The following is a 27,663-nucleotide window of genomic DNA, read 5'->3' on the forward strand; positions in this document are numbered from 1 at the left end:
GTGCCCATGAATGTGTACACACACACACACACACAATTTGTTTCTATTCAAAATTTATATTTTAAATTTCCTATTAATATAAAACCATACTTGATTACGATGATAACCACTGCATCAATTAAAATTATGACCATAATATATTTACTTACTAAGCATTAATACTTCATATTTTTAAATCATATATTTACTTGCATTTCAGCTTGAAAAATTAGCATTTGGGAGTTTTGCTTTTGTGAAGGAGACAAAAATCATCTTCATTTCTAAGTATATATAACATAGAAACATTAAAAATGTAATGTTTTCTATTTCCTGGTACTTACAAGTGACAGTCATCTGAACTTTCTTAAATGTTTTCTGAACATAAAAGTTAATACAGCTTCCCAGGAGAATGAACATACTCAGAAAAATTAGACAATTTGGGAAAATCCAACAATGAATCATCAGGGACCATGCCACTGGGTACATTTTACTAAATAATATGAAAAAGTATGCTTCTACTGAGCTCAAAACTGTTCTTAAGAATTCTTTTTCTGCAAATGGGTCAGCTTATAGTTCATTGATTAACTAACTTGGCAGGGGAGTGGCTCAAAATACTTGTCTTTACATAGTATTTTGATTTTTTTCAACAATCTTTTGTGAGGTTGGGGGAACGTGCTTCAAGATAAATCCTGACCTAATAATACAGGACACCAAAAGAAACACAAAACACAAATGTTCAACATTACTTCCTCTTGTATACACAGATTCCCATCCCCTTGAGTAACTGGATCTTTTAATCTTTGAAAAGGTAACTTTTTCTGAAAATTATATAGTTTAAAGAAGTAACAAGGCCTCTCTGCAGTATAGTGCTATATGGAAGCTTTTGATCATGGAGAGGAAGGTAGATGAGTGCTCACTATGTATTTTATGATTCCTTCCAGGAGTCAGCAATCCCCCTGTAGGAGGCTCTAGAATTTCTAATGGGCTCCAAATTTGGGTACCAGAGCATCTACTGTGGTGCTGGGGTATGGGAAGACAACATTAGAATTTATGCTTATACTCATGTAACAAAAGGAAACTGTGTTTAATTAGTATTTGTATCTTACTTGCTCTGTTGGTTACACAAATCTTATGCACTGACACTAGTTATTTTACTCTGCCCTTGTTTCAGATGGTCCTGTCACAAACAGAATGTGTTGTATCCTGAAATAAAGAGGAAGTCACTCCATGAGTGGTGACAGTGGCACCCATTCTCTCTTGTTTCCTTATAGAACACTGTGATGTATCAGAATTTAGGAGTGTTCAGTGACTAGATTTGACAGATTATGTTACTACTCAGTTTTAACTAAAGCACCCCTCACAAAAGAGACCGAGTTCTTCAAAAATATTTCTTGACAGAAACTGCAGGCTAGAGATAATCTTAGTAATATGAGATCAAGCAAACAACAATAGATGGATACACATATTTTGAGAATGAGGACACCCCCCACAACCGGGCCATATTTGTTTACTGATGGGATTCACAATTAAAGCCAGATAACTGATACCTTGAGAAAAAGGTACATGGCTCATGCCATTGTCTATTATTGGAAAAGCTCATGTATTTGATACTCAGATTTATTTGGTCTATTAATTCAGAACTTTATGAACTGGTATTATTAACATTTAATTTGAACCCTACATTGTCTTTAACATAAAATGAAATCTGGCTTAAACTAACAATAAATTGTATGGTGTGCAGAGTTTATCTTTTCTCTCTCCTGTTCCTCTCTTACATATATATACATGTGGATATTAGAATTCAGTGTAAACCTCAGGAACAGTAACCTAAGCAAAATAATCTAGGTCACTTAGAATGCAGGGTCTGACTCCACAGTAGTTTTCTTTTTTTTTTTTTTTTTTTTGCGGTACCCGGGCCTTTCACTGTTGCGGCCTCTCCCGTTGCGGAGCACAGGCTCCGGACGCGCAGGCTCAGCGGCCATGGCTCACGGGCCCAGCCGCTCCGTGGCATGTGGGATCCTCCCGGACCGGGGCACGAACCCATGTCCCGGGCATCCGCAGGCGGACTCTCAACCACTGCGCCACCAGGGAAGCCCCACAGTATTTTTAACAACACAAAAGAAGCCATAAATGGTGAAGTTTTTCATTATTCTTATTTTGATTCATCTATATATCCCCAAATAATCTGATCATTTGTAAAACGAAAGTACTATATAGGTTGAATAACAGAATTATAACGACTGAAAATGTATAATACTTACCCTATGTAGGAGTTCATTTAATGACCCATTTGGCATGTATTCAGTAACTATTCCCAAAAATTCAGGCTCATTGCAAATTCCCAAAATTGGAAGAATGTAACTAAATCTAGCTTTGTGTAAAATTTCAGCTTCTCTTAAGACATCATTTCTTTCACTAAAGAAAGAAAATGTATAATTATTTCAAAGTAAGGAAAAATACACAATTATCAAGCCCATAAATATTAATTAATCCTGGATGTTTTCATTCATTAGCTTTTGACCTCATGTAAATTATGCAGCTTCTCTTAGTTTCTTCGTGTTTAAAGTTGGGATAATATCTACCCTATATATTCCATAGGTCTGTTTAGAGACCAAAATACCTGTATAAGCCACTGACAGAAAAAAGTGCTACATACAGATCATTATTGTACTCTTCTCAGGAAAGGGAAAGAATACCATGTTTAAGTTTATAAAGTCTATATTAGACTGATAGGTGCTTGAACTAATTACATTAAGTTTATGTTGTATTAAAATGATCAAATTTGATTAGGCTATTATATTAAATTTTATGGTTGCATACCATGTAAAAATTTTCTAAATATCCTGAATATTAAAACACTTAAATGTTGTAGATTTTAATGACTAGATGATAATAGTTGCATAAGGGTCAATAATGCTTAGAAATTATATACTGGAACACAGGAAAAGGACACTGAGAACAGGTAAATGCTTATAATGGATCCCTGGGCTAACTCTGGATCCCAGGTTCATTTGATTTTTCATTCATAAAACAAATAAATATTGAACATTTATTATGAATAAAGAACTGTGCTCAGCATTATGGAGACTAGTAAGTTTAAGAAAACCAAAAAAAAAAACACATAGTCTGTGACCTCAAACTGTCCAGAAATCTTTTTAAGAAAAATAAGTACTCACTGTGGTCTTGATTTACACTTCTCCAATGATTAGTGATGTTGAGCACCTTTTCATATACCTATTGGTCATTTGTATGTCTTTGGATGTGTTAATTATATTGATATTGGTAATTATTCCATGATGATGTATATGTATAGCAAATAATCATGTTTTGCACTTTAAATATATATGATTATATTTGTCAATTATTCCTCAATAAAGTTAAAAAATAAGAAAAGCAAATTAAAAAAAGAAAACCAAATACTTAAAATATAAGGCAGAATATGATAAGCGCCATCAAAAACAAGTAAATAAGCAAGCAAATAAATAAATAAATAAATATAGGGAGCTCAGAGAACTAGTAAATCTGGGCTAAGGGAGTTGCTACAGCCTTCAGAGAGAGATGTCAACAGTACTTTAAGGATGGATAGAATTTCAACCACTGGAAAAAGGGCATCCAAGATATGTGGTCCCTCTCCAAGATGGAAGAGATTTTGCCTTTCTTTTTCATCTGTGTATCCCCAGGATCTGGAACAGTACCTGGCACACAGAATTTGTCTAATAGATGTGTATCAAATGAACTCAAGGAAGTTAAAGTACAGGCTATATCTGGAAAATGACAAATTGTTTAATATGAATCAGGATGTGTAACAGCGTGTGTAAAGGGAGTGAAGGTGAATAGGGTAGGGTAGGGCCTCATCTCAGAGCCTGAAAGCCAGGTGAGAGCATTTACACTTTATTTGGTAGTCACTGAGTTGTGACTACAGGTTATTGAGCACAGGAGTGACAAGAGTGGAACAAACTTTTAGGATGATTAACTTGGCAGCAAGGTGTAGGATCAGCAGAAGGAGGTAGAGTTTGAAAGCCAGGTATTAGAAGATTATAATACTAGTTAAGATGTGAAGCAATGAGAGTCTGAAACTATAAAGGTTGCATTGTAAATAGAAAGAAAAACACTAGCTGAATAGAATACCCAGGCTCTGGTGGCTGACTGATTGACCCTGATTGACTAAGGGAGGTATATACATATATATATGTGTATATGTGTGTGTATGTATGTGTGTGTGTACGTATGTGTGTGTGTACATATATATGAAGGGAACTGGATTTGTCACCACTTTTTTCCATGGATGATTTGGTATTGGTAGCAGCAGTAATAGAAAGAGAACTGTCTCTAGGAGAAGCTTATTAGGTAAACAATGATGATTAGCTGGTGCTTAAACCACCCAAGCTCTGGATGAATGGCTGCTGAAATAAGAAAAGCAACAGACATTCCAGACCAGACTACGAAGCCTCCTTTAAAAACAAACAATAAGCAAAATAAAGCAAAAAAATCTTAGTCATCTATATTTTGAAGAGGTAGTATACTTACATGTTTCAAAATTCAAGAATTACAAGAATGCATAAAGAGTTTCTCTTCTTCTCCCTGCTCTTCAGCCACTTAATATCCCAACTGTGAGGCAACCAATTATACCAGTTTGTGAGACCTGCTTTAATTAAATTTATATTTCCTAAGCTGAAACAGGTCTGTATTTGCCTCATGAAATGTAGGTCAACAAGACAGTTATTGAGTAGCACCTTTGCCGGGAAGGCTCCTGGATACTCTGAGAAAGAATTATAGAGAGGGCATGCTAGGGGATATCTTAGTGACACTTAATATACTAATTCCCCCTCCCATTAAGAGTATGATGCATTCTTCCTTCTCTTGTGATCCTATGATGTGTTGGCCACTTTACTACAGTTGGTTTCATTATCCCTACTTTATATATGAGAGCATGAAGGCTCACATAAATTAATAATTTCTACTGGTCATGCCAACAATAAGTGGCAGATTTGGAGTCAGATTTGAATTGCAATTGTGGGACTCTAAAGCCTTTGTTTTTTCCACTCACTGCTTAATCAGAGAAGGAAAATTCTTGAAGTCAGATTTCAGGAAGAATAAGTGGGAAAACAGAAAAAGCCAAAACAGTTTAAAAATAGGTTTTTGTATTAAAAAAATTAAAATGTAAAACAGCTTTTATAGACATATTACCAAAATTACCCGTAACAAATTTCAGTTACAATACAGTTACACTATTTACAAAAGGTATTAGAACAAGCTATCACACTCATCTACGCATAAGGAGTTGGGAGATTGTTGGGGAAGGTCCACTCGTTGGGCAGAAGTGAGGTTACAGAGAATAATTCACCAATCACTAAAATAAGAACATGTTACAGCACATAAACTTATTTTTCTTTTGTGATCTCAAAGAACAATGCAAACATTATCCACACCAGAGCCCAAGAAGTACATGTATCTGTTATTCCCACTTCATAAGTGAGGACATAAGACACCCTGTGAGTCAACTGCATAGCCCAGTCCTATGCTCAGACTACATAAATACTGCTAATGTTAACATTCTAGGAAACAAGTGGAAGAAAAAATGTGATGCAGTAATGCCAGAGTGTTGCACTGTTCCTTATGGCGTCTTTGACGGCAGAATTAATTTCCTACCCGATTTAGTGAAGAATTTTAGATGATGAAATTGTTAATGAGCACGAAAGGGAACTCCCTTCATTTCTTGGCCCCAAATGGCACAAAACTTAGATAAATTAAAATCTTGAGAAGCAGCATCCAAAATGGGAGGATCAATCCCCTTTAAAATACCTAAGGAGTCCATTAGTGCTAGATTTCCATATATTTTAATAGTTGATTCTAAAATACATCTACCCTCTCTAATCAACCACCACCCTTCAAAGTTGACTAGATACACATAATTTCCCAGTAATTGCTCCACAGAATTCAAGACCCTCGGTAAATATACCCCGTATATCAGTAAATCAGGATTATGGTACACAAAAAGCGGGAACAATTTCTAGAGGTGTCTCAAAGTTACTGTGAGATCTAGCCCATCCAAGCCTGATCGCAAGAGAACAAGTAAAAGCCACAGGCAGATGAAAGTCAATACCATTAGCAGGGCTGAAGCTGAGGAATTTATCTGCTGTTGGATACTGACAGCCTCTGGCTAATCAGGCATCTAGCATGATGTATTTTCACTTTAGATAGAGGGGGAGGAGAGGAGAATGTTGCAATCATGGATGTTAACTCACTAAGAATTGAATGCAGGGCCTAGTTAAATTCCTATTGGAAGGAAAATACACAAGGCTAGTGACTAGACTCACTGATTAATATATATGGTTGAAAGGTTTTTCTGGAAACAGGAACTAATCTAGCCTTCCCTTGAAATCTGGACATTGCACTAAACTTGTTCCAGGATGGGAGAGACATTCAAAAGTTTTGGTCGTTTAACAGCTTTCTGATTTCAGTTTATTGTTAGCAAAAATAATACAAGTTTCCTCTAGAGACAGGCTTCCTTCCCTGCGACGGTAAGAGGAGAAACTAAATTGAGTTTGATATCTAAACTTTCATGCCTACATGTGTAAACCAAAAACAACAAAAAGCCCAAACCAAAACGTCCCAGACTCTACAGCAGTGCTGTTCAATAAAAATATAATGTGAACCACATATACAATTTGAAATTTTCTAATAGCCACTTAAAAAGAAAAAGTAATAGCCACCTGTGGCTAAGAGCCTACCTATTGGGCACTGCAGCCCTAGAATTCGACTTCAAAAAAAAAAAAAAAAAAGGGAAGAACAAAGCAAACAGAACCCAATTTCAATAAAGAGGACGTTTAGAGTTGGGCTGTGATCGCTGATTTTTGGTGTCTGGAGAAAGGAGGCCCAGGAGTAAGAAAAAAAGGAGAGGGCAGTGAAAAGAAGCGTGATTGCTGCATCTCCAGAGAAGCCTGTTCTCCCCACCATGTTAGCCCAAGCGTTGAACGGCTGCCTAGAGGTGACGAGGTGTGCGGCCGATCCCAAGTGGTCACCGTCGCTTGGGCTTCAGAGCCCGCTTGCCGGGGCTTAGAGCCAGTGGGGTGGGGAACGCAGATTTCGGGGCTCCGCGGTGGAGCCGCCAGGGCGCCCTACCTGTCGAGCAGCGGGGTGTGAATGTGCAGGTGTTTCACGGCCACCTGAACGCGCCAGTCTGCGTGGCGGGCAGAAGACACGGTGCCGGACGCGCCGCGGCTCAGGTAGCGCAAGTCGGCGAGCTTGTGGTACGGGATGGTGAGCAGGGCGCTGCAGATGGCCTCCTCGTTCATGGTAGCGGGTGGCGCGGGCACTCAGGCAGCCGGTCGATTCCGGAAGTGCCCGCCGCTGCCGCGGCTCCACCCCCTGCGCGAGCCGGGTCGGCAGGCCCTACAGCCTGCCGGACATTAGGTCACGAGGCCGTCCATTCTCCGCGCAGCCCACGCCAAGCCGCTGCTTATCCGGAGCCGGAGCGGACTCTTCTCTTCTAGAGACTGGTCAACTCTGCGGCGGCGGGGCGCACAGGGGAGGAGCTTCCTCTCTCCGACCTGGCCCTCCCAGGCGCTGCCAGCCACCCGAGCCCGCCTTTCGGAGCTCCTCCCTCCTCAGACTTCTCAGGCGACGTCAGCGGCGGATGCCGAGGCGGGGATGAGGGCCACTGGCCCGCGATCCTCCCAGCAAGGCTCCGGCTTCGGCCTCAGGCCCGAGATCTCCGCCTTGTGGCGACCAGACGACGTGTGCCACACCGGCGGGGCTCGGGCGGGGGCTTGGGAGTAGGGAAGTGAGCCAGGGGCGCTCAATTTGTCTTCTCTCCACCCAACCCAGTAGGTTGGAAAGGTTTTCTTTTGGGGAAATTGCCTCTCCGCAGCTTCACACCCAGTCAGCGAACCCTCCCACCCAGGAGGAATGTCCTCTGGTCCCATCGGCGCGTCTTCCGGGAGTCCCCAAACACCAGATAGAGGTAGCGTGGTGGGTGTGGCAGCTGCCGTTTCCTGACTCCAAGCCTGCGCGGAGAGCCCTTTGAGGACTTGCGGTGGTGACTTACTAGGGCTCCGCACTTCTCAGCCCGGTGAGTCAGGTAGGGGTGTAGGTTCACTTGCTTATCTGGACTCCAATCTAACCTCACTTCCAACTACTTCAGTCGTGTGGGGGTGGCTGATAAGCCCTGTCAGAGTTTAATCCTGTCTAAACCTTCAGATGTTTAGTTCCTGTTGAGTGCTTCTCTACTAGGGACGTATTTTTCTCTTTTTTTTTTTTTTTTTTTTCTCTCCTGACATGCATAATTACAGACAGAGATTGAAAAGTAACCTTGAGAGAGTCCCTCCCTTGATTCCAGGTAAGCCTGCAAACATTACTTTCTTATAGATCTGGGAAGAATGCTGTGTTTAATGTCAACCAAAAAAGACTGCAAAGATCTTTTTACCTTAAACAAACACTTTTCTACACCAGAAATGACTATTTTGCAAAGTGTGGTGCAAATATTATACACAATACCAAGTCCATGCTAGGCATTTAATGAATTCTAAAGCAAAAGTAATAGGGAATGCCTGACTTCAGTCAGGGATTTCTGCCTACAGAAAATCAGTGCATCCTGTATTTTTGTATTGCCTGAAATGAGAGTAGCAGTGTTACATTTTACAATAAATGGAAGCTGTAATGAAAGAGTATGTTTTAAAATTTGATAATTTAAAATAAAATACTTAGCTTTAAAGATATGGTCTGATAATCTGTGGTTCATTCCTTAATAAGCTTTTTGCTACAAAAAGTGCTCAGAAAACTTTTCCCATTCATTCATTCATCCAGTCAGTTTACAAACAGAATTCTAGAGAAGGAGAACAAACATTAAGAAGGGAGGAAATGATCAAAATAATAATTCAAGAATTTTTTCCAGGACCAAAAGACAAAGATCTTCATAGTTAAAGGACCCACCAGCTACCACAGTGAATGAAAAAGGACCTATGTTAAAGCACACCATTAAAAAGATCAGAACACTAAGAATAAAGAGAAGATTCTAAAAGTTTTCAGAGGGAAGCCGCAGGAATAAATGGATGGGAATTAGAATGGCATTGGGTTTCTCAACAATAACACTTTTATGCTAAAACACTACAGTGAAATTTCAGGTTTTGTAAGACAATAATTTCCAACCTAGAATCCTATGGTCAAACTATCCATCAAGTGTAAGAATAGAATAAAAACGTTTTAACATATACAAGGATGAAAACATTTATTTTCCATCCATCTATCCACCTTTTTTTTTTTTAAGGGAAAGTTACTAGAGGATGTGCTCCAACAAAACATGGGAGCAAGACAAGAAAGAGAAAGACATGGGATCCAGAAAAAAGGACCAGGAGAATGTGAAGGGAAATGCCAGGGTGAAAGATATGTGGCAGAATTAGAGAGCAATCGTTTTCACCGGAGAAGGAAGATGGCAGACTCCAAGAAGAAAGACTGGTTAGTGTAATTGAATTTATTTAGATTACTAATTTTGAGTATTTGGGTAGTTATATTGACAGATGTTTGATAGATCTAATGAAATACATGATAAAATTCGAGAGAGAACTTAAAAAGTATAAGCAAGTAAAAAAAGGAAGCAGTTATTAATTCCATGAAAACTAAAAATTAGACAAGAATGGAAACAGCGTTTCTCCAACTGTTGTGTGGTGAAAATTCTAGGACTTTTTAGAGCTTCTGAAATACTCGTGTATTATAAACCTCGAAGGAGAGAACATGCAGCATACAGCACTCTGAAATTTATGTATATTTTTAATCACATTACTTTAAAATTTTTAAAAATTAGTATTCACATGGTTCAAAATTTAAAAGTGTAACAGACAGATAATTCAATAGAAAATTAGGCAAAACACCTAGATACTTCACACAAGGGTATATCTAAATAGCAAAGAGTAAATGAATGTGAAAAGGTGCTCGACATCATCAGTCATTAGAGAGCTGCAAGTTAAAACCACAGTGCAATATCACTACACAAATACAAGAATAACTAAAATTAAAAGGACAGAATATAGCAAGTGTGGGTGAGGTTTTGTAACAATTGGAACTCTTGTACATTGCTGGTGGGAGTGTCAATTGGTACAATCAATTTTGCAAACTGTATGGCAGTACTATTAAAATTGCAGATATGCGGATCCTCAGCAATTCCTTGCCTAGGTATATGGACATGCATATGCATATATTAGAAAGTTCATAGTAGTGCTATTTATAATAGCTTCAAACTGGAAATTACCCAAATATCCATAAATACTAGAATGGATAAGTGATTCGTGGCCCATTTACACAGTGGAATACTAAACAGCAATGATATTGAGCAGTGTAGAATATGATGAATTGCACAAATGCAATACTGGATGAAAAAGCTAGACACAGAAGAGTATACATTTTATGAGTCAATTCCTATTAAGTACAAAAATAAGCAAAACTAGCCTATGCTTTTAGAAATCAGAATAATGTCTACTCTTGTAGAGTGGTCATAGTGACTAGAAGGGACATGATGAGGCCTCTGGGGTGATAGAAATGTTCTGTTTCTTGATCTAGGACCTAGACTCTTGGTGCCAGTTACATGGGTATGTTCAGTTATGAAAATTCTTTGAGGTTACACAATGTGCACTTTTCTGTATATATATATATGTTATACTTCAATAAAAGGTTAATAGGTTTAAATACAAAATAAATAATATATGTGGGTGTATATTATGTCTCTTACTTTTATTTAATTAGTATTACAGTATATACTGTTCACCTTGCTTGTCTTTCACTTAGTAATCTATTTCAGATATCTTTCCGTACAAATGCATAAAAAGCTTTCTCAACTTTTTTTTTTTTTTAAATGACGGATATGCCATAATTTACCCCTCATTGGTGGACACTTAGCTGGTTTCCACATATTTACTATTACAAATTATGCTGCAATAAGTAATCATTACATATGTCATTTCATACATGTGCAAGTGTATCCATATATATGTCCTAGAAGTTGAACTGCTGGACAAAAGAGTTATGTTCATTTGTAATTTTGGTTTGTATTGTTGAATTGACCTTCACTGAGGTTGTTCCAGTTTTCTTTTTCTGGAGACAAATGAGAGTGCTGTTTCTCCACACACCTTCTTTCATTTCTTTTCGAGATAGATAGTATAATGTTGATCTGCTGATTCCTGTATTTTCAGTGCTTCTAAACTCATTTAAACGCTAAGATTCTTTTTATTGCAGACCTTCTAAATATCTGGCTTCAATTTGTTTATCACAACCTCAAACCTTTAGCTTTCATGATAGTTTCACCATTATACAGCTTCAAAATATGTATTCTTAGTGATATGTACATTGTTTAATTAATGCTCATAATGAATGGCTAATGACAGAAAACCTAAAGAATACTAATGCTAAACCACATCAACTGAATGAGAAACAAAGAACATGAGAATAATTATGCAAATTAGGCTAAAAAACAAGCCTCACACCTATATGTTGAATTCATCTATTCAAAATTCTGTAGAGTCATATTAAGTCATATTTTCCATTTACTGAGAATAAAGGTTATTTATATCTGCATGTGCTATTTTAGGGACATGGTAGCTTGAAATGGCATGCTTGAAATCTCTCATAGTCTGTTTTTTTGTTTTGCTTGTTTTTTTAACTTCAATGCCTTTTATTCCTGTAAGTTCTTATTTATTTTTCTAATTTTATTTTTTAAATTAATTTTTATTGGAGTATAGTTGCTTTACAATGTGTTAATTTCTACTGTACAGCAAAGTGAATCAGCTATATATATACATATAATGTCCATGGACAGAGGAATGGATAAAGAAGATGTGGTATATATATAAAATGGAATATTCTTCAGCCATAAAAAGGAATGAAATTGGGTCATTTGTAGAGACGTGGATGGAGCCAGAGACTATCATAAAGAGTGAAGTAAGTCGGAAGGAGAAAAACAAATATCATATATTAACGTTTATACGTGGAATCTAGAAAAATGGTATAGATGATCTTATTTGCAAAGAAGAAATAGAGACACAGATGTAGAGAACAAACATATGGACACCAAGGGAGGAAGTGGGGGGGTGGGATGAATTGGGAGATTGGGATTGACATATATACACTATTGATACTATGTATAAAATAGGTAACTAATGAGAACCTACTGTATATAGCTCAAGGAACTCTACTCAATGCTCTGTGGTGACCTAAATGGGAAGGAAATCCAAAAAAAGAGGGGATATATCTCATAGTCTTTAAAATTAGAAACAAGACAGAAAAGTTGAAAAATAAACCACTTAAAAAAGTACAAATGCAAGAATTAAAAACATCTCATATTCTAATTTTTTCTATTTTTTGGTCTAAAAGCATCTGGTACCCATTGGGGGAAAATGGGTGAAGGATATGTGGGACTGCTCTGTATTATTTTTACAACTTCCTGTGAGTCTATTATTATCTCCAAATAAAAAGTTTTAAACAGTTGTACCTGGGTGTATTAGTTTCCAGGGACTGCCATAACAAAGAACCACAAGAATTATAAAAAGGTATGTAAAGGAGAAGTAAGGCTTCCTGATTCTTCAGATATCCAGTTCACCTCCCCTAAGACAACAAATAAATTTAACAAATATTATGTGCCATAATGCTAGGTGCTGGAAATACAGGGATAACAAAAGACACATGGTCTCTGTCCTTAAAATGCTTTTAGTGTTCTAAGGGAGATAGAACCTAAGCGTACAATTACAGTAGAGTGTGATAAATGTTCTGGTAGGGAAGTCCAGGGCACACTCAGAAATTAGGGGAAAGAAGCCTGCATGGTAATTTAATGAAGAGAGGTAAGGCAAACTGCCCAAAGTCATAGAGTTTTTAAACTACAGAGACATGATTCCTGCACAAATCTATTTGAATTAAAGCTCATATTCTTTCTGGGAACTGCTTGTTGTATCACTAGGGTTTTACATTTTCAGTTTCACTTTATATGATGTCTCAGGAGAGGAATTTAGTAGCAAGAGGGAATTTCCCAGCTACAAAAAGACGGTGATGGACAAAAATTTATTATTAATGGACATTTCATGGGAAATTCCATTTTCTTTTGACATTTTACTTGGCAGATTTCCAAGAGTGTGGAAAGATGTGTTACCAGTAGCTCAGTCTGCATTTAAAAATTTTAGCTCCTGAATTAAGCAGGATGTTTTGCTTTTTCAAATGTCTTCAGAACTCAAAATCATTTTCTCCAGCTGTCACTCCTACCTTGTAGCAAAATATACTAAGATATATTTTTTAGGCAATACACACACACACACACACAGAGACAAAGACACACTTTTTTTTTTTTTTCTGCTTTAGGCAGTGGCTATATGAAAGAGATTATAAGTTCAGTACCCTTTTTAGTATCCTTTTTTGGGCAAGCATAGACAAAGTTGTAGAAGAAGGCAGAGCTTTTCTTATTGTAGTAGCCAATATAGTCTAGTTCAGGAGTCCCCAACCCCCGGGCCGCAGACTGGTACCGGTGCACAGGCCTGTTAGGACCTGGGCCGCGCAGCAGGAGGTGAGCGGCTGGCAAGCGAGCGGAGCTTCATCTGCTGCTCCCCACCGCTCCCCATTGCTCGCCATCCCCCCCACCCAGTCCGGGGAAAAATTGTGTTTCACAAAACCGGTCCCTGGTGCCAAAAAGGTTGCGGACCACTGGTCTAGGTCATAACACCGCCGGCTCGTGCAATTTGGAATCGGAAACATGACTGAAGCAGGGATCCAATGTCAGCAGCTGAACAGGTTGCCAGAGAGAACTCTAAGGTTTATTGGGAACTAAGGAACACTCAGGAAGCTTCTTTGACTTAATTTTTATAATTGTAAAAAGGAATAGAAATGTCTGCCCTGCCAGGGAAACCTTGTTGCACAACTCCTGCCAAGGACACTGTTCACACTGGGGAGGTGCCATTCACGTGGAATACGTTATGAATGGGCCCCCTAGAGTTGTGCGATGTGGAGGCCCTATAGCCTACCTGTCTCCCAGGATTGTTCTGAGAGACTCAAGTTATACAATGAATATAAAAGAACTTTATAAGTTATAAACCTGTCAATCTATGTAAATAATATTAATAGTTATTTTCCTGGCCAGCTCTGCCCTTCAAGCAAAACATTCTTACCTAGTTTAAGAAAGAGAAAAGCAGCCCTTATTAGCTGGGAGCTGGCCTGGTACTCCCAGTGAATCTGTGGCATTCTCCTGTTCAATATAAACACTTGCATAGAACACCAACCTCAGACAGGACTATTTTGTCACTGTAGTGGAGCAAGAAAAAATAAGACCACTTCATTATCATGTTTGAACAGACAGAGGTAAAAACATTGTTCAAACCACAAAAATGAGCAAACATTGCCCTTTCCCGGCTAATAATAAGTGCCTGCTTCTTCTTTACCAATTATAGCTTTATCTCAGTTTCATTATTCTCACTGTCTAGATATAAATTATTGAGATACCTGATCAGAGAATCACTCCTGCTTCCAGACAGCATCCAATGCAGGGAAGATACCCGTTTTCCTTGAATGCTCCTCAGAATCACCTACAAGAAGTCCAAATCCTGTAATAAATTATTTCTAACATCCTCTTACTGAGATGTCCTGATTCCTCATGGTACACATAACTCCTGCTTGCAATGAGTCAGTAAACCCAGATTTATAGAACTGCAGATGTGTCCCTGGTGGTCTTTGGATAGAGGACACTGGCAGATTCATAGAGCAGTTATTACCCAGCCTGGAGCCCTCACTGTCTGCATTTCAGTTAAAGAACTGGCTCCTCTAACTTCTCTAGGGACTTAGCTATGGTGTAGGTTCTTTTTCATAGCCCAGAACTCCTGAGGAAGAGATTCTGGTTGGCCATAATATCCCCCTTCAAGTCCTTTGTGGATTATGGGGATATGGACATGAGGTACTGAATTTCTAAAACAGCAACAACAACAACAATATCGACAACAGCAATAATAACTAAGACTTATAGGTTAAGAATCCGCCTGAGAATGCAGGGGGCACGGGTTCAAGCCCTGGTGCGGGAAGATCCCATATGCTGTGGAGCAACTAAGCTCGTGCACTACAACTACTGAGCCAGCTCTCTAGAGCCTGCAAGCCACAACTACTGAGCCAGCGTGCCACAACTACTGCAGCCCACGTGCCTAGAGCCTGTGCTCCACAGCAAAGAGAAGCCACCGCAATGAGAAGCCCACACACCACAACAAAGTGTAGCTGCCTCTCGCTGCAACTAGAGAAAGACCGCGCACAGCAACGAAGACACAATGCAGCCAATAAATAAATTAATTAATGAATTTAAAAAAACAAACAACAACCTAACACTTATATAATGCTTGCTACGTGTCAGGGACTCTTCTAAGCAATTTCCATAGAGTCACTCACTTAGGACACCAACACTGTGCAATAGATGCTCTTATGACTCTAACTTCGCAGATGTAGAAACTGAGGCACAGAGATGTTAATTACTTGTGTAAGGTCCCACAGCTATTCAGAGGCATAGCCAGCAATTGAACAAAGGAAATTATGTTGCTGTATTCTGAATCAGTTCAGCTGTTCTCATGAAGTAATAGAGTACTGAGAGATGGAGTGTGAATGATTTGGCACCACTCAACACACTTTTATATGAAGAGTTATTTTATACGTGAGCAAGGATATCTTTTAAAGGAGTTCAGTCTAGCAATCTTAAAGTGTTGATGTGTCTCTTTAATAATAGTGTCTGTTAGGAATCATTTAAACTTTATGGGACTAACTCCATTGGCTATAATTTGCTTTTTCTTTTACATATGAACATTTTAATTCAGCATTTATTGACTTGTCTATGATGTGAATGGCTCTTTGGTATGTAGTATGGGACACAAGCTCTACATTGCTATCTACAGAATAAATAAGCTCTACACTGCTATCTACAAAAGTGATGACTAAAGTCTTTATATACATCATGATGATTTAAGTCTTTATATACATCATTTTTGTCGTTTAGAAATCTTCCTTATTATAATAACAACTTGGAATTGGAATATAATTGGCAATAACTGATTTGATTCTAGAAGAAAAATATGGGGCTTTGGCACCCAATGGAGTTAAAAGTCTCCTTCTTCATTAATCTATGTGCATGACCTCTTCGGTATTTTGTAATCTCAGTGAGTCTCATTTTTTTCATCTATTAAATAGTGAAAATAATACTTTTCTTAAGGGTGTTAGGAGAATTAAATAGGATAATGTGCATAAGATTATACCCAATAAGTATTAGTTTTCTTTCTCAAAGTAAAATATTTGGGCCTTGCTAATTTTAGTCTAAGTGAGAATTATCAACTTTATGATTGTCAAAGCTGGGTTATGAATTAGTGAAAAATGACTTAAAAACTGTGTAGCCATGCTGTTGTTTCAAATGTGATCTCTATGCAGACATGGGCCATATCTGTTTTGTTCAACAGTGCCTAGGACAATGAAAGTGACAATAATCCACCTACTATCACCTTAGGCTGTGGAAGGATGTTATGGCCAGTAGAAGACTGCAATTCTTGGGTGAAAAGCATGCAGAATTCTCTAGTGTGCTCATTTCAAGTTTTTGTTTTTTCAAAGTTACACGTTCATGTTTAAAAATCATTATAGTTCACAAAGGTAAATAGTAATAATAATATTATGACAAAAGTACAGGATTTTAAAAAATCTTTGCAGCCAATATTCTGATAACTCTCTGAATCTAAACTTTATCTCTAAACTCTTAGACTGTAGTCTAAGTAGCAGTATTATTTCTTTCACCTACTTAGAAAATTAAAATATTATTAAAGAAACCATGTACAACTGAATATGTTGGATGGAAGATATTTGATTTCAAGCATAATTAGGTATTAACTTAAGTTTATTCCTTTTAGTAGATTTAGTGAAAACTTAGTCATCTGATTGAATGAATATATCAATCTTCTTTAAAAACTTATTATGAAATAAATAGATGAAAGAAGTATTAAAATTGAAATACTAACTTCTCACACATAAAAATGTTTTACATTCTACCAAATACAATATCATTAAGACAAGCTTGTGTTGTAATTATTATCTCTATTGAGATATGATGGGGCTAATAAATGATATTATAAAGACAGGAAGATTCCAAAGAGAAAGGGAAGAAAAAAGATGAGCTACTATGTTACCAAGCCTACAAGTCAGGTAAGATACTTCTCTTCCCCTAGGAAGGAGTACTGGCCTGATGAAGGAAGGGGAATGGATGGTACAGCGAGAGCGTGGGTACGTTATTCCAGTGAAAGAACTCCTCCTGGGAGAAAATACCTGGAATGAGGGGATGGTGGTAAGTGTTCTCCCCAACAATTCCCATTTTAAAGATGGGAAAACTAAGTCTAAGAGTAGATTGACTAGCTTCAAGTGTTACAAGTAAAAGGTGATAGAACTGGGAGTAAACCAGATGGTTTATTTCAGCTTTATCAGAGGGCCCTTATTAATGAGGTACATGATATAGTATCCTAGAATCACAGTAGAACCAGGACCTATACATGTAAAAGTCAGAGCCGAATATCATAAATTTGCAGCTTTCTTTATATTTGCTTTGTGATGAGGTAATGAACTTATTAGAATAAAAGCATTGTATATATTTTTATTTAGTGAGTACTCAAATGGTGCATACATCTGAATTAAATGACTGAAATATCTGTTATTAAGAAGCTATCATTGGAAACATAGCAGAGTGTACATATGTTTATGCACACAAATATTTAACAGAAACACAGTACAGAGGTTCAATTATATTCATGCTGAAGTATGGAGGTTACCAGAGAGTTTTAGTGAATGAGGAATTTAATCACTATTATTTTGTAGAGTGTAAATGATTGAGAAAAACTTACAGAAAGAGGTGATCTGAAGGTCAGTTCAAAGGAGAGAATGATTTTCAGCTGTTTCCAGAGAGTTTTTGTTACATTTTAGAGAGGGCTACAAGATCCAAGAATGAGCACCATGTCCCACCAGGCCAACTGGTGGGTGGGTATGTTGCAAAGAAGCAATAGCATGGTGAATGAAGTCTGTACCTCATTACACTCTGGGCAATAAAATGTTTTAAGAGTCAGGTTCCATAATATGAGTTTGTAACATCTTATCTATAATTTGTGGGTAGATGGGCAAAGGCTTGGCCTTAATCACACGTATAAAAACACGTTACCAAGATTATGTTTGGTTTTAACCCCAGTCTCTATTTTTGTACCTGCATTGCTTATCCTTACTGAAACTTGCTTTCCTCATCCGTAAGGGAAGTACTTTATGAGCTGTGACATACTAATTAATTTTAGTTTTGAATCATGGCTCTTCTTTAAGGTTTTCTTTGGTCTAGTTTAGTGTCATTTGAGGGTGAGCACTGCACAAGGCACATATAGAAAAACACAGGGTATTTCCTGCCTTCCAGGAGTTTTCAGAAAAGAGAGAACAGTTTTTAGAGGCGTAGCACTTATTCCACTCTTGGATGTTTCCCTACTAACACGGTTTCTAAAATTACTCATCTGTGTGGAGCTCAATAAATATTTCTCCACTAACTAACATAAGACAGGCAGATCAAATAATTAGATGTAACACTTTGATTCATACAATATAGCGTGTTATCTTACACATGAAAATTGCAAAAAAATGTTCAAAGAGTAACCAAACTGTCTTTTAGGATCTAGCTGTGTCAGTCAGTTTTGGTTTATTATCTCTCTCCTCTGCCTGCTGTATCTTGTATTTATTTATGTCATCTTCATGTATAACTTCTAAACTATAAGAGCTAGCCACTATGGCTTTGAATGTAATGAAGTCACAGTATGATGAAGGAATTGTTTTCTAATGCAACTCTCCCTAAACCTCAAAACATTAGAATAATTATGTAGTCCTCCATTTGTCTCAGTTACTGCTCAGAGCGCTAACGCAGCAGGTTGTGTGCCTGGGCAGTATGGGGTACTTGCTTTCACTGCTGAGTTTTCTAACACTACAAATAAAACATAGATTATTCAGAAAGTACAAAGGTTCAACATCTTCCCACAAAATCGTTGATGAAGTTATTTCATTAATTAGCTCTTAAAAACAAAACAACTGATAACAACAGGATACCTATTGATTTATGAGGTAAACAATTTCCTTTGAAAAGATAAATATTGATGCCAATACACTGGTGATGAAGTGGAGCCTAGGGGATGAGGGGCTCCTCATGTGGGGATGAGGCCAGCTAGCAGGCGTTGTCTGAGTCAGGACCTTGAGCTGGGTCAGGAGGTATAGACCTTATAACTCTCTTATTGATCATTGATCCTGGGGGTGAATGGCAACATCCTGTGAGATTTCTGAGTCAGTTCTGAAGTAGGTTCTCGTTCGAGTTGGGCAAACATGTAAGAGCAGTATATAATTGCTTGGGCACCAGCCCAACCTGGAGTTGATGCTTAGGATGAGGTAGGTAGACAGAGACTAAAGGATCAATTTTTTAAACCAATGAGAAAATTGCTGAAGTTGCTCTACTCAGGCCAGGCGTTGCGGGGTGCAGAGTACAACTGAGGAGTGGTTTATCCTTAATTCTTAAGTGTGCTAAAAGTAGATGTGTAGTTTTATTATATGGTATTTTGGGTCAGTAATGATAGTCGTACATACATGTCTGCTTCTATATATTACTTATACATTATATATATTACATATGTGTATCTATATATGACATTAGTTCATACATGTACATTGTATAAAATTTAGAAGAATCAAAAGGGGTATAGTGAAAAGTTAGTCTCTACCCCTTTCTATGCCTCCCAGCCACCAATTTCCCTCCTGGAAGGTGAATTACAATTGCCAGTCTCTCACTTCCTCCTTTCATGCTCTTTGTTCTAGCCGATTAATCTCCCCAAGCCCAAGGGCTCCTGCTCAGAAATTTTCCAGCTTCTGCATTTTCCTGTCTGGTTAAATTTAACTTTATTTACCTATCTTTCAAAGCCTCAATGTTTTATTTATTCTTCTTTAATTTCTTTTGTCCAGTTCTCCTAACAAGCTCCCTATGTCTCATTCCTACATGTACTTGTTCTCACTTCTCATTCATGATCTTCTCTCTTCTCTAGTCTATCTGAAATTTGTGCTTCTTTGAGACTGAAGTCAGACCCTATTTCTTCTGACTGCTCCACCCATCCCCATTGATTTCCTTCTTCTCTGAACTCCTAGGCATCTACAAAGTGGGTTATGCTTCAGTATCCCAAAATGATGCCAAAATATGTTAAATAAAATATTAAGTTGCATTATTTGGCTGGAACTATATAAATCCAAAGAGGCAAAGAGGTTAGCTCAAAGCTATCAGCTGTTACAATTATCTTTGGTTAATGAAAAAAATTAACATACAGAATTTTTCAAAATATGGTTCTTGCGGGGAAAGAGAAAAAGGAGTACTTGCTGGGGAGAAGTTGCAAACCACTAACTGTACACACATCTAGTACCTAACTATGTAGTCAACTGGTTGAGAGCATGACCTTTGAAGTCAGGCACACCTAGTTTTGACACTCTCTGATCTTTTGGAGCCTTGGTTTCTCAACAAGGAAATGAGTTAGCAGGTAAAGCACTCAGCACAACGCCTACTGTATGGTAAATGTCCAATAAATGTTATGTGTTATTGTTGTTAAATCTTATTTGCTATTTTGTAAGGTTTGTCTCCTGTGTTGGCCAGAATAGTTGACCCTCTTCCCCCTCCAAATGTCCACATCCTAATCACCAGAGCCTCTGAATGTTACCTTACATGGCAAAAGGGACTCTGCCGATGTGACTAAATCAAAGATATTAAAATAGGGAACTTATTCTGGATTATCAGGTAGACCCAGTGTAATCACAAGGATCCTTTATAGATGGAAGACGAAGGCAGAAGATTCAGGGAAGAAGAATCAGTGTCAGAGTTAGAGTGATTTGATGTGAGAAGGAGTCAACCTGCTGTTGCAGGCTTTGAAGATGGAAGAAGAGCCAAGGAATACTGGCATCTAAAAAGAAGCTGGAAAACATAAAGGGATTGTCTCCCAGAGCCAGCAGAAGGGCTTTTAGCCCAGTAAGGTCTGGTTCAGATTTATGAGCCCTAGAATTGTAAGATAATAAGTGTGTGTTGTTTTAAGCCACTAAGGTAGTGGTAATTACTAAAGCATCAATAGGAAATGAGTGCACCTCCCCAGCTGAAGACCAATTTCGTAAAGCTCATAGTGTCCAGAGTAGTGCGGGATGGGAACATAAATGCAAAAATTGGGTCTACTGAGGGTTCCAGCAGAGAGGCATAGCAACTTGTAAATTGCCCTTTATAGTGAAGAAGAGGAAATCAGAGTTAGCTACAAGCCAGGTCTCTTTCTAAATGTGGATTTCCATTACAATATAAATTGAAAATACTGGGGAAATTCCCTATCTCACTGCCCGGGAAAGATGCCAACAGGCCATAAATTCACCTATACTCCAGTCAGGTTTTCCCCCTAAGTGTCCTTGCCTCCCTTACTTACTGCTAATTTACAAGATCAGTAATAATCACTATCATGCACTGGGTGCACAGTCTGTGTCAGGCATTGTGCTAAAGGTTTGTACACATGATCATATTTAATCCTCACAAAATTCCCATGGTGGTAAAAAGAAATGTAGTACCTTGTTTTGCAAAGTTCAGGTCATGAGTCTCAGTGGAAGTTGAAATCAGTTTGGTGAGGATTGACCAGTAATTTTAAACAAAAAAATACAGTAGAAAAATACCAGTGTACTGCATAAAATGAATAAGTATATTTTCATAAAATTTGGTTTCAATTATACATATAACAAAGACTCTCAAGTTACAGGTGAGTCTTAATTGATAAAATATATATGTATTGGGTTGTGTTGTAGAACATATTTCTTTTTTTGTTTTCTTGCGGTACGCGGGCCTCTCACAGTTGTGGCCTCTCCTGTTGCGGAGCACAGGCTCCGGACGCCCAGGCTCAGCGGCCAATGGCTCACGGGCCTAGCCGGCTCCGCGGCATGTCGGATCTTCCCGGACCAGGGCACGAACCCGTGTGCCCTGTATCGGCAGGCAGACTCTCAACCACTGCGCCACCAGGGAAGCCCTGTAGAACATATTTCTTATAGTGGGTTACATTAAAAAAATTTTAAACCCACCAGTAAAGTGGTTAAGAGTACAGGCTCTGGCAAAAAGGTTACCTTGGTTTAATCCTAGTTCTTTGTCTTACCAGCTCTGTGATCTTGAGTGGGTTACTTGTTCTCTCACACAGTTACTTTGTCTCCTTGGGTCTCATCTCAAAGGGTCTTTTTGAGGATTAAATGGATGAATCTAAGTAAAGCAGTTTGAACGGTGCTTTAGTAGCAAACACTCAGTTACTGTTACTTTCCCAATGTTACCTGGTTAGCAAGTGGCAGAACTGGGCAGATTCCTGTTCTGTCTGATAAAGTTTAGTCTTGAGTTTGAAATCAAAGGTAATTTCAAGCTGACTTAGGTGTCCCGTCAAAACAAACAAAGAACAAAATAAGTCTGCCTTTACAATAATTTACCAGCAAATTAAAACGATGGGAACCCTCATCTTCTCAGGAAGTTGGCCTATGTTGGCAGAGTCTTGTCTCTGAGAGAGTACAGGTTTCCTGTCTTGTTCTGCTCTGAGTTACAGGAGAAGAATATGTGGAAGGCACTAGGTTGTTTGACACATAGAACAAAGTGGTGACTCACATAAAACTTTACCGTAGGATCACCATATAAATGTTTACATCTAAAAGGAATCAGGCAAAGGAGGAAATCATGCAAGAATCTGGAGGGAGGCCTTCAGCTAAAAGTTTGTGAGATGACTGCTTTTGTTATTGGTTGTATTTGTCTTTTGTTTTTTTCTGCTCTGTTTCCTCCCTCTGCTCCAGCAGGCAGCTGAGGCATTTTATCAATTTCTTAAAAAATCTTCTGATGCTACCTGGTGTTACGTGCTTTGAGTGTTGGTTGAAATATATAGCCAGGCTATACTGCTTTCACAGGCTCTGAAAATTTAAGAATTTAAGAAGCTAATGAGTTTCTTAAGTTATGCGTAAGCCTTAGTTGCTGAAAATTATTCTGGGCCTTTAAACTGCTGATTTTTATATTCAGCCAAAAGCCAATTTAAAAATGAATTCCATACTACCTCCAATTTGCTTGATTGTAGAGTAATTTTATATCTAGTTAAGGTTTTGTTGGAATATGTATTTCTAGATTATACGGTTTGGAAAGTGTGTGAATCCAGCCTCTCTACCAGGATGTGGCAGGGAGTTAGCAGTGTTTTGAACCATCAGGGAAAGGAAGTAGATATATTCAGCACACTGCCCCATCTCAACACATTCACTTTCTCATCTTAGTAGTGGTAATCTTTCATTTGTTATTTTGGATTGAACGTTGTTTGTAGCATATGGCCCTAATGCCTTAGAGCCCTAAGTAGAAGGGAAAGTAGTGCTAATAATTCTCTGTCGGAGACGTACCCCTTCTTCCCCCACTTCTTTGTTCTTGAAGTTTATGATTTCTCTTTTATTATTTATTTATACTTTTTAAAAGAGCAGTTTGAGGTTCACAGCAAAATTGTGAGGAAGGTACAGGAATTTCCCTTATACTCACTGCCCCTGCACATGCATAGCCTCCCCTATTCTCAGCATCCCCCGACCAGAGTGGTTCATTTATTACACCTGTTTAACATACACTACCACATCATAATCAATCAGAGTCCATAGTTTACATCTGTTTACATTACATAGTCTACATTGCAGTTAATTCTTGGTATTACACATCTCACACCAGTCAGAATGGCCATCATCAAAAAATCTAGAAACAATAAATGCTGGAGAGGGTGTGGAGAAAAGGGAACACTCTTGCACTGCTGGTGGGAATGTGAATTGGTACAGCCACTGTGGAGAACAGTATGGAGGTTCCTTAACAAACTACGAATAGAACTACCATATGACCCAGCAATCCCACTCCTGGGCATACACCCTGAGAAAACCATAATTCAAAAAGAGTCATGTACCAAAATGTTCATTGCACCTCTATTTACAATAGCCAGGAGATGGAAACAACCTAAGTGTCCATCATCGGATGAATGGATAAAGAAGATGTGTCACATATATACAGTGGAATATTACTCAGCCATAAAAAGAAATGAAATTGAGCTATTTGTAATGAGGTGGATGGACCTAGAGTCTGTCATACAGAGTGAAGTAAGTCAGAAAGAGAAAGACATATACTGTATGCTAACACATATATATGGAATTTAAGAAAAATCATGTCATGAAGAACCTAGGGGTAAGACAGGAATAAAGACACAGACCTACTAGAGAATGAACTTGAGGATATGGGGAGGGGGAAGGGTAAGCCATGACAAAGTGAGTGGCATGGACATATATACACTACCAAACGTAAAATAGATAGCTAGTGGGAAGCAATCGCATAGCACAGGGAGATAAGCTCGGCGCTTTGTGACCACCTAGAGGTGTGGGATAGGGAAGGTGGGAGGGAGGGAGACGCAAGAGGGAAGAGATATGGGAACATATGTATATGTATAACTGATTCACTTTGGTATAAAGTAGAAACTAACACACCATTGTAAAACAATTAAACTGCAATAAAGATGTAAAAAAAAAAGAACACTTGAACAATTGTTTTTTTTGTTTTGGTTTTTGATATTTTAGTTTAAATTTTATTTCCTGCCCCCAAACATCCATTAAGCCCCCAGGAGAAGGAAAAGCGGATGTGACTAGAAAGTGAGAGAACTTTCTTGAGAACAATGGCCATGGCAAGCTTAGACACTTTTGGTGAAATCTCTCTGTGAAGTACTGGCAGAGGAATAAAATTCAAACTGACGCAGAAGTATTGCTTTTTTTTTTTTCTTTTACATCTATATTGCAGTATAATTGCTTTACAATGCTGTGTTAGTTTCTCCTTTATAACCAAGTGAATAAGTTATACATATACATATGTTCCCATATCTCTTCCCTCTTGCGTCTCCGTCCCTCCCACCCTCCCTATCCCACCCCTCGAGGTGGTCACAAAGCACCGAGCTGATCTCCCTGTGCTATGCGGCTGCTTCCCACTAGCTATCTATTTTACGTTTGGTAGTGTATATGTCCATGCCTCTCTCTCGCTTTGTCACAGCTTACCCTTCCCCCTCCCCATATCCTCAAGTTCATTCTCTAGTAGGTCTCTGTCTTTATTCCTGTCTTACCCCCAGGTTCTTCATGACATTATTTTTTCTTAAATTCCATATATATGTGTTAGCATACGGTATTTCTCTTTCTCTTTCTGACTTACTTCACTCTGTATGACAGACTCTACGTCTATGCACCTCATTACAAATAGCTGAATTTCATTTCTTTTTATGGCTGAATAATATTCCATTGTATATATGTGCCACATATTCTTTATCCATTCATCCGATAATGGACACTTAGGTTGTTTCCATCTCCGTGCTATTGTAAATAGAGCTGCAGTGAACATTTTGGTACATGACTCTTTTTGAATTATGGTTTTTCCAGGGTATATGCCCACTACTGGGATTCCTGGGTCATATGGTAGATCTATTCGTCGTTTTTTAAGGAACCTCCATACTGTTCTCCATAGTGGCTGTACCAATTCACATTCCCACCAGCAGTGCAAGAGTGTTCCCTTTTCTCCACACCCTCTCCAGCATTTATTGTTTCTAGATTTTTTGATGATGGCCTTTCTGACTGGTGTGAGATGATATCTCATTGTAGTTTTGATTTGCATTACCCTAGTGATTAATGATGTTGAGCATTGTTTCATGTGTTTGTTGGCAGTCTGTATATCTTCTCTGGAGAATTGTCTATTTAGGTCTTTTGCCCATTTTTGGTTTTCGTTGTTTTTTTTTTCTCATTGAGCTGCATGACCTTCTTATAAATTTTGGACATTAATCCCTTGTCACTGGCTTCATTTGCAAACATTTTCTCCCATTCTGAGGGTTGTCTTTTGGTCTTGTTTATGGTTTCCTTTGCTGTGCGAAAGCTTTGAAGTTTCATTAGGTCCCATTTGTTTATTTTTGTTTTTATTTCCGTTTCTCTAGGAGGTGGGTCAAAAAGTATCTTGCTGTGATTTATGTCATAGAGTGCCCTGCCTATGATTTCCTCTAAGAGTTTGATAGTGTCTGCCCTTACATTTAGGTCTTTAATCCATTTTGAGCTTATTTTTGTGTATGGTGTTAGGGAGTGATCTAATCTCATACTTTGACATGTACCTGTCCAGTTTTCCCAGCACAATTTGTTGAAGCGGCTGTCCTTTCTCCACTGTACATTCCTGCCTACTTTATCAAAGATAAGGTGACCATATGTGTGTGGGTTCATCTCTGGGCTATCCTGTTCCACTCATCTATCTTTCTGTTTTTGTGCCAGTACCATACTGTCTTGATTACTGTAGCTTTGTAGTAGAGTCTGAACTCAGGTAGCCTGATTCCTCCAGCTCCGTGTTTCGTTCTCAAGATAGCTTTGGCTATTTGGGGTCTTTTGTGTTTCCATACAAATTGTGAAATTTTTACTTCTAGCTCTGTGAAAAATGCCAGTGATAGTTTGATAGGGATTGCATTGAACCTGTAGATTGCTTTGGGTAGTAGAGTCATTTTCACAATGTTGATTCTTCCAATCCAAGAACATGGTATATCTCTCCATCTATTTGTATCATCTGTAATTTCTTACATCAGTGTCTTATAATTTTCTTCATATAGGTCTTTTGCCTCCTTAGGTAGGTTTATTCGTAGATATTTTATTCTTTTTGTTGCAATGGTAAATGGGAGTGTTTTCTTCATTTCACTTTCAGATTTTTCATCATTAGTGTATAGGAATGCAAGAGATTTCTGTGCATTAACTTTGTATCCTGCAACTTTACCAAATTCATTGATTACTTCTAGTAGTTTTCTGGTAGCATCTTTAGGATTCTCTATGTATAGTATCATGTCATCTGCAAACAGTGACAGCTTTACTTCTTCTTTTCCGATTTGGATTCCTTTTCTTCTCTGATTGCTGTGGCTAAAACTTCCAAAATTATATTGAATAAGAGTGGTGGGAGTGGGCAACCTTGTCTTTTTCCTGATCTTAGTGGAAATTCTTTCAGTTTTTCACCATTGAGGATGGTGTTGGCTGTGGGTTTGTCATATATGGCCTTTATTATGTTGAGGAAAGTTCCCTCTATGCCTATTTTTTGCAGGGTTTTTATCATAAATGGGTGTTGAATTTTGTCGAAAGCTTTCTCTGCATCTATTGAGATGACCATATGGTTTTTCTCCTTCAATCTGTTAATATGGTGTATCACATTGATTGATTTGCGTATATTGAAGAATCCTTGCATTCCTGGAATAAACCCCACTTGATCATGGTGTATGATCCTTTGAATGTGCTCTTGGATTCTGTTTGCTAGTATTTTGTTCAGGATTTTTGCATCTATGTTCATCAGTTATATTGGCCTGTAGTTTCCTTTCTTTGTGACATCCTTGTCTGGTTTTGGTATCAGGGTGATGGTGGCCTCGTAGAATGAGTTTGGGAGTGTTCCTCCCTCTGCTATATTTTGGAAGGGTTTGAGAAGGATAGCTGTTAGCTCTTCTCTAAACGTTTGATAGAATTCGCCTGTGAAGCCATCTGGTCCTGGGTTTTTGATTGTTGGAAGATTTTTAAGCACAGTTTCAATTTCAGTGCTTGTGATTGTTCTGTTCATATTTTCCGTTTTTTCCT

At 38.2% G+C, this 27,663-nt stretch overlaps 1 protein-coding gene and 1 long non-coding RNA gene across 15 annotated transcripts in view; one reads left to right on the forward strand and one right to left on the reverse strand.

The window, feature by feature from the left end:
* Positions 1 to 7,673, reverse strand: part of LOC111180441 (receptor-interacting serine/threonine-protein kinase 2) — a 46,392-nt gene extending 38,719 nt beyond the window's left edge. For 6 of the 10 annotated variants that reach the window (XR_016388229.1, XR_016388227.1, XR_016388228.1 and 3 more), the window contains exons 1-2: positions 7,102 to 7,673; positions 2,241 to 2,394 (exon numbers count right to left, since the gene is read on the reverse strand). Coding sequence is in view for 5 of the 10 variants with exons in the window: in XM_089898540.1 (XP_089754666.1) it covers positions 2,241 to 2,394; positions 7,102 to 7,274 (327 nt within the window). In the remaining 5 variants the exon portion in view is untranslated. The other 4 variants (XM_089898541.1, XM_089898542.1, XM_089898544.1 and 1 more) reach the window with 4 other exon arrangements.
* Positions 7,344 to 27,663, forward strand: part of LOC149746954 (uncharacterized) — a 32,275-nt gene continuing 11,955 nt past the window's right edge. For 2 of the 5 annotated variants that reach the window (XR_016388242.1, XR_016388246.1), the window contains exons 1-2: positions 7,735 to 9,432; positions 11,739 to 17,293. This is a non-coding gene — a long non-coding RNA (uncharacterized LOC149746954). Of the gene's footprint in view, positions 9,433 to 11,738; positions 17,294 to 27,663 lie in introns of all 5 variants that reach the window. The other 3 variants (XR_016388244.1, XR_016388243.1, XR_016388245.1) reach the window with 3 other exon arrangements.

The sequence above is a fragment of the Delphinapterus leucas genome, chromosome 17 (assembly GCF_059928025.1).
Source record: "Delphinapterus leucas isolate spDelLeu-1000000601 "Yukka" chromosome 17, BTC_Dleu_Yukka2, whole genome shotgun sequence".
Taxonomy (NCBI): domain Eukaryota; kingdom Metazoa; phylum Chordata; class Mammalia; order Artiodactyla; family Monodontidae; genus Delphinapterus; species Delphinapterus leucas.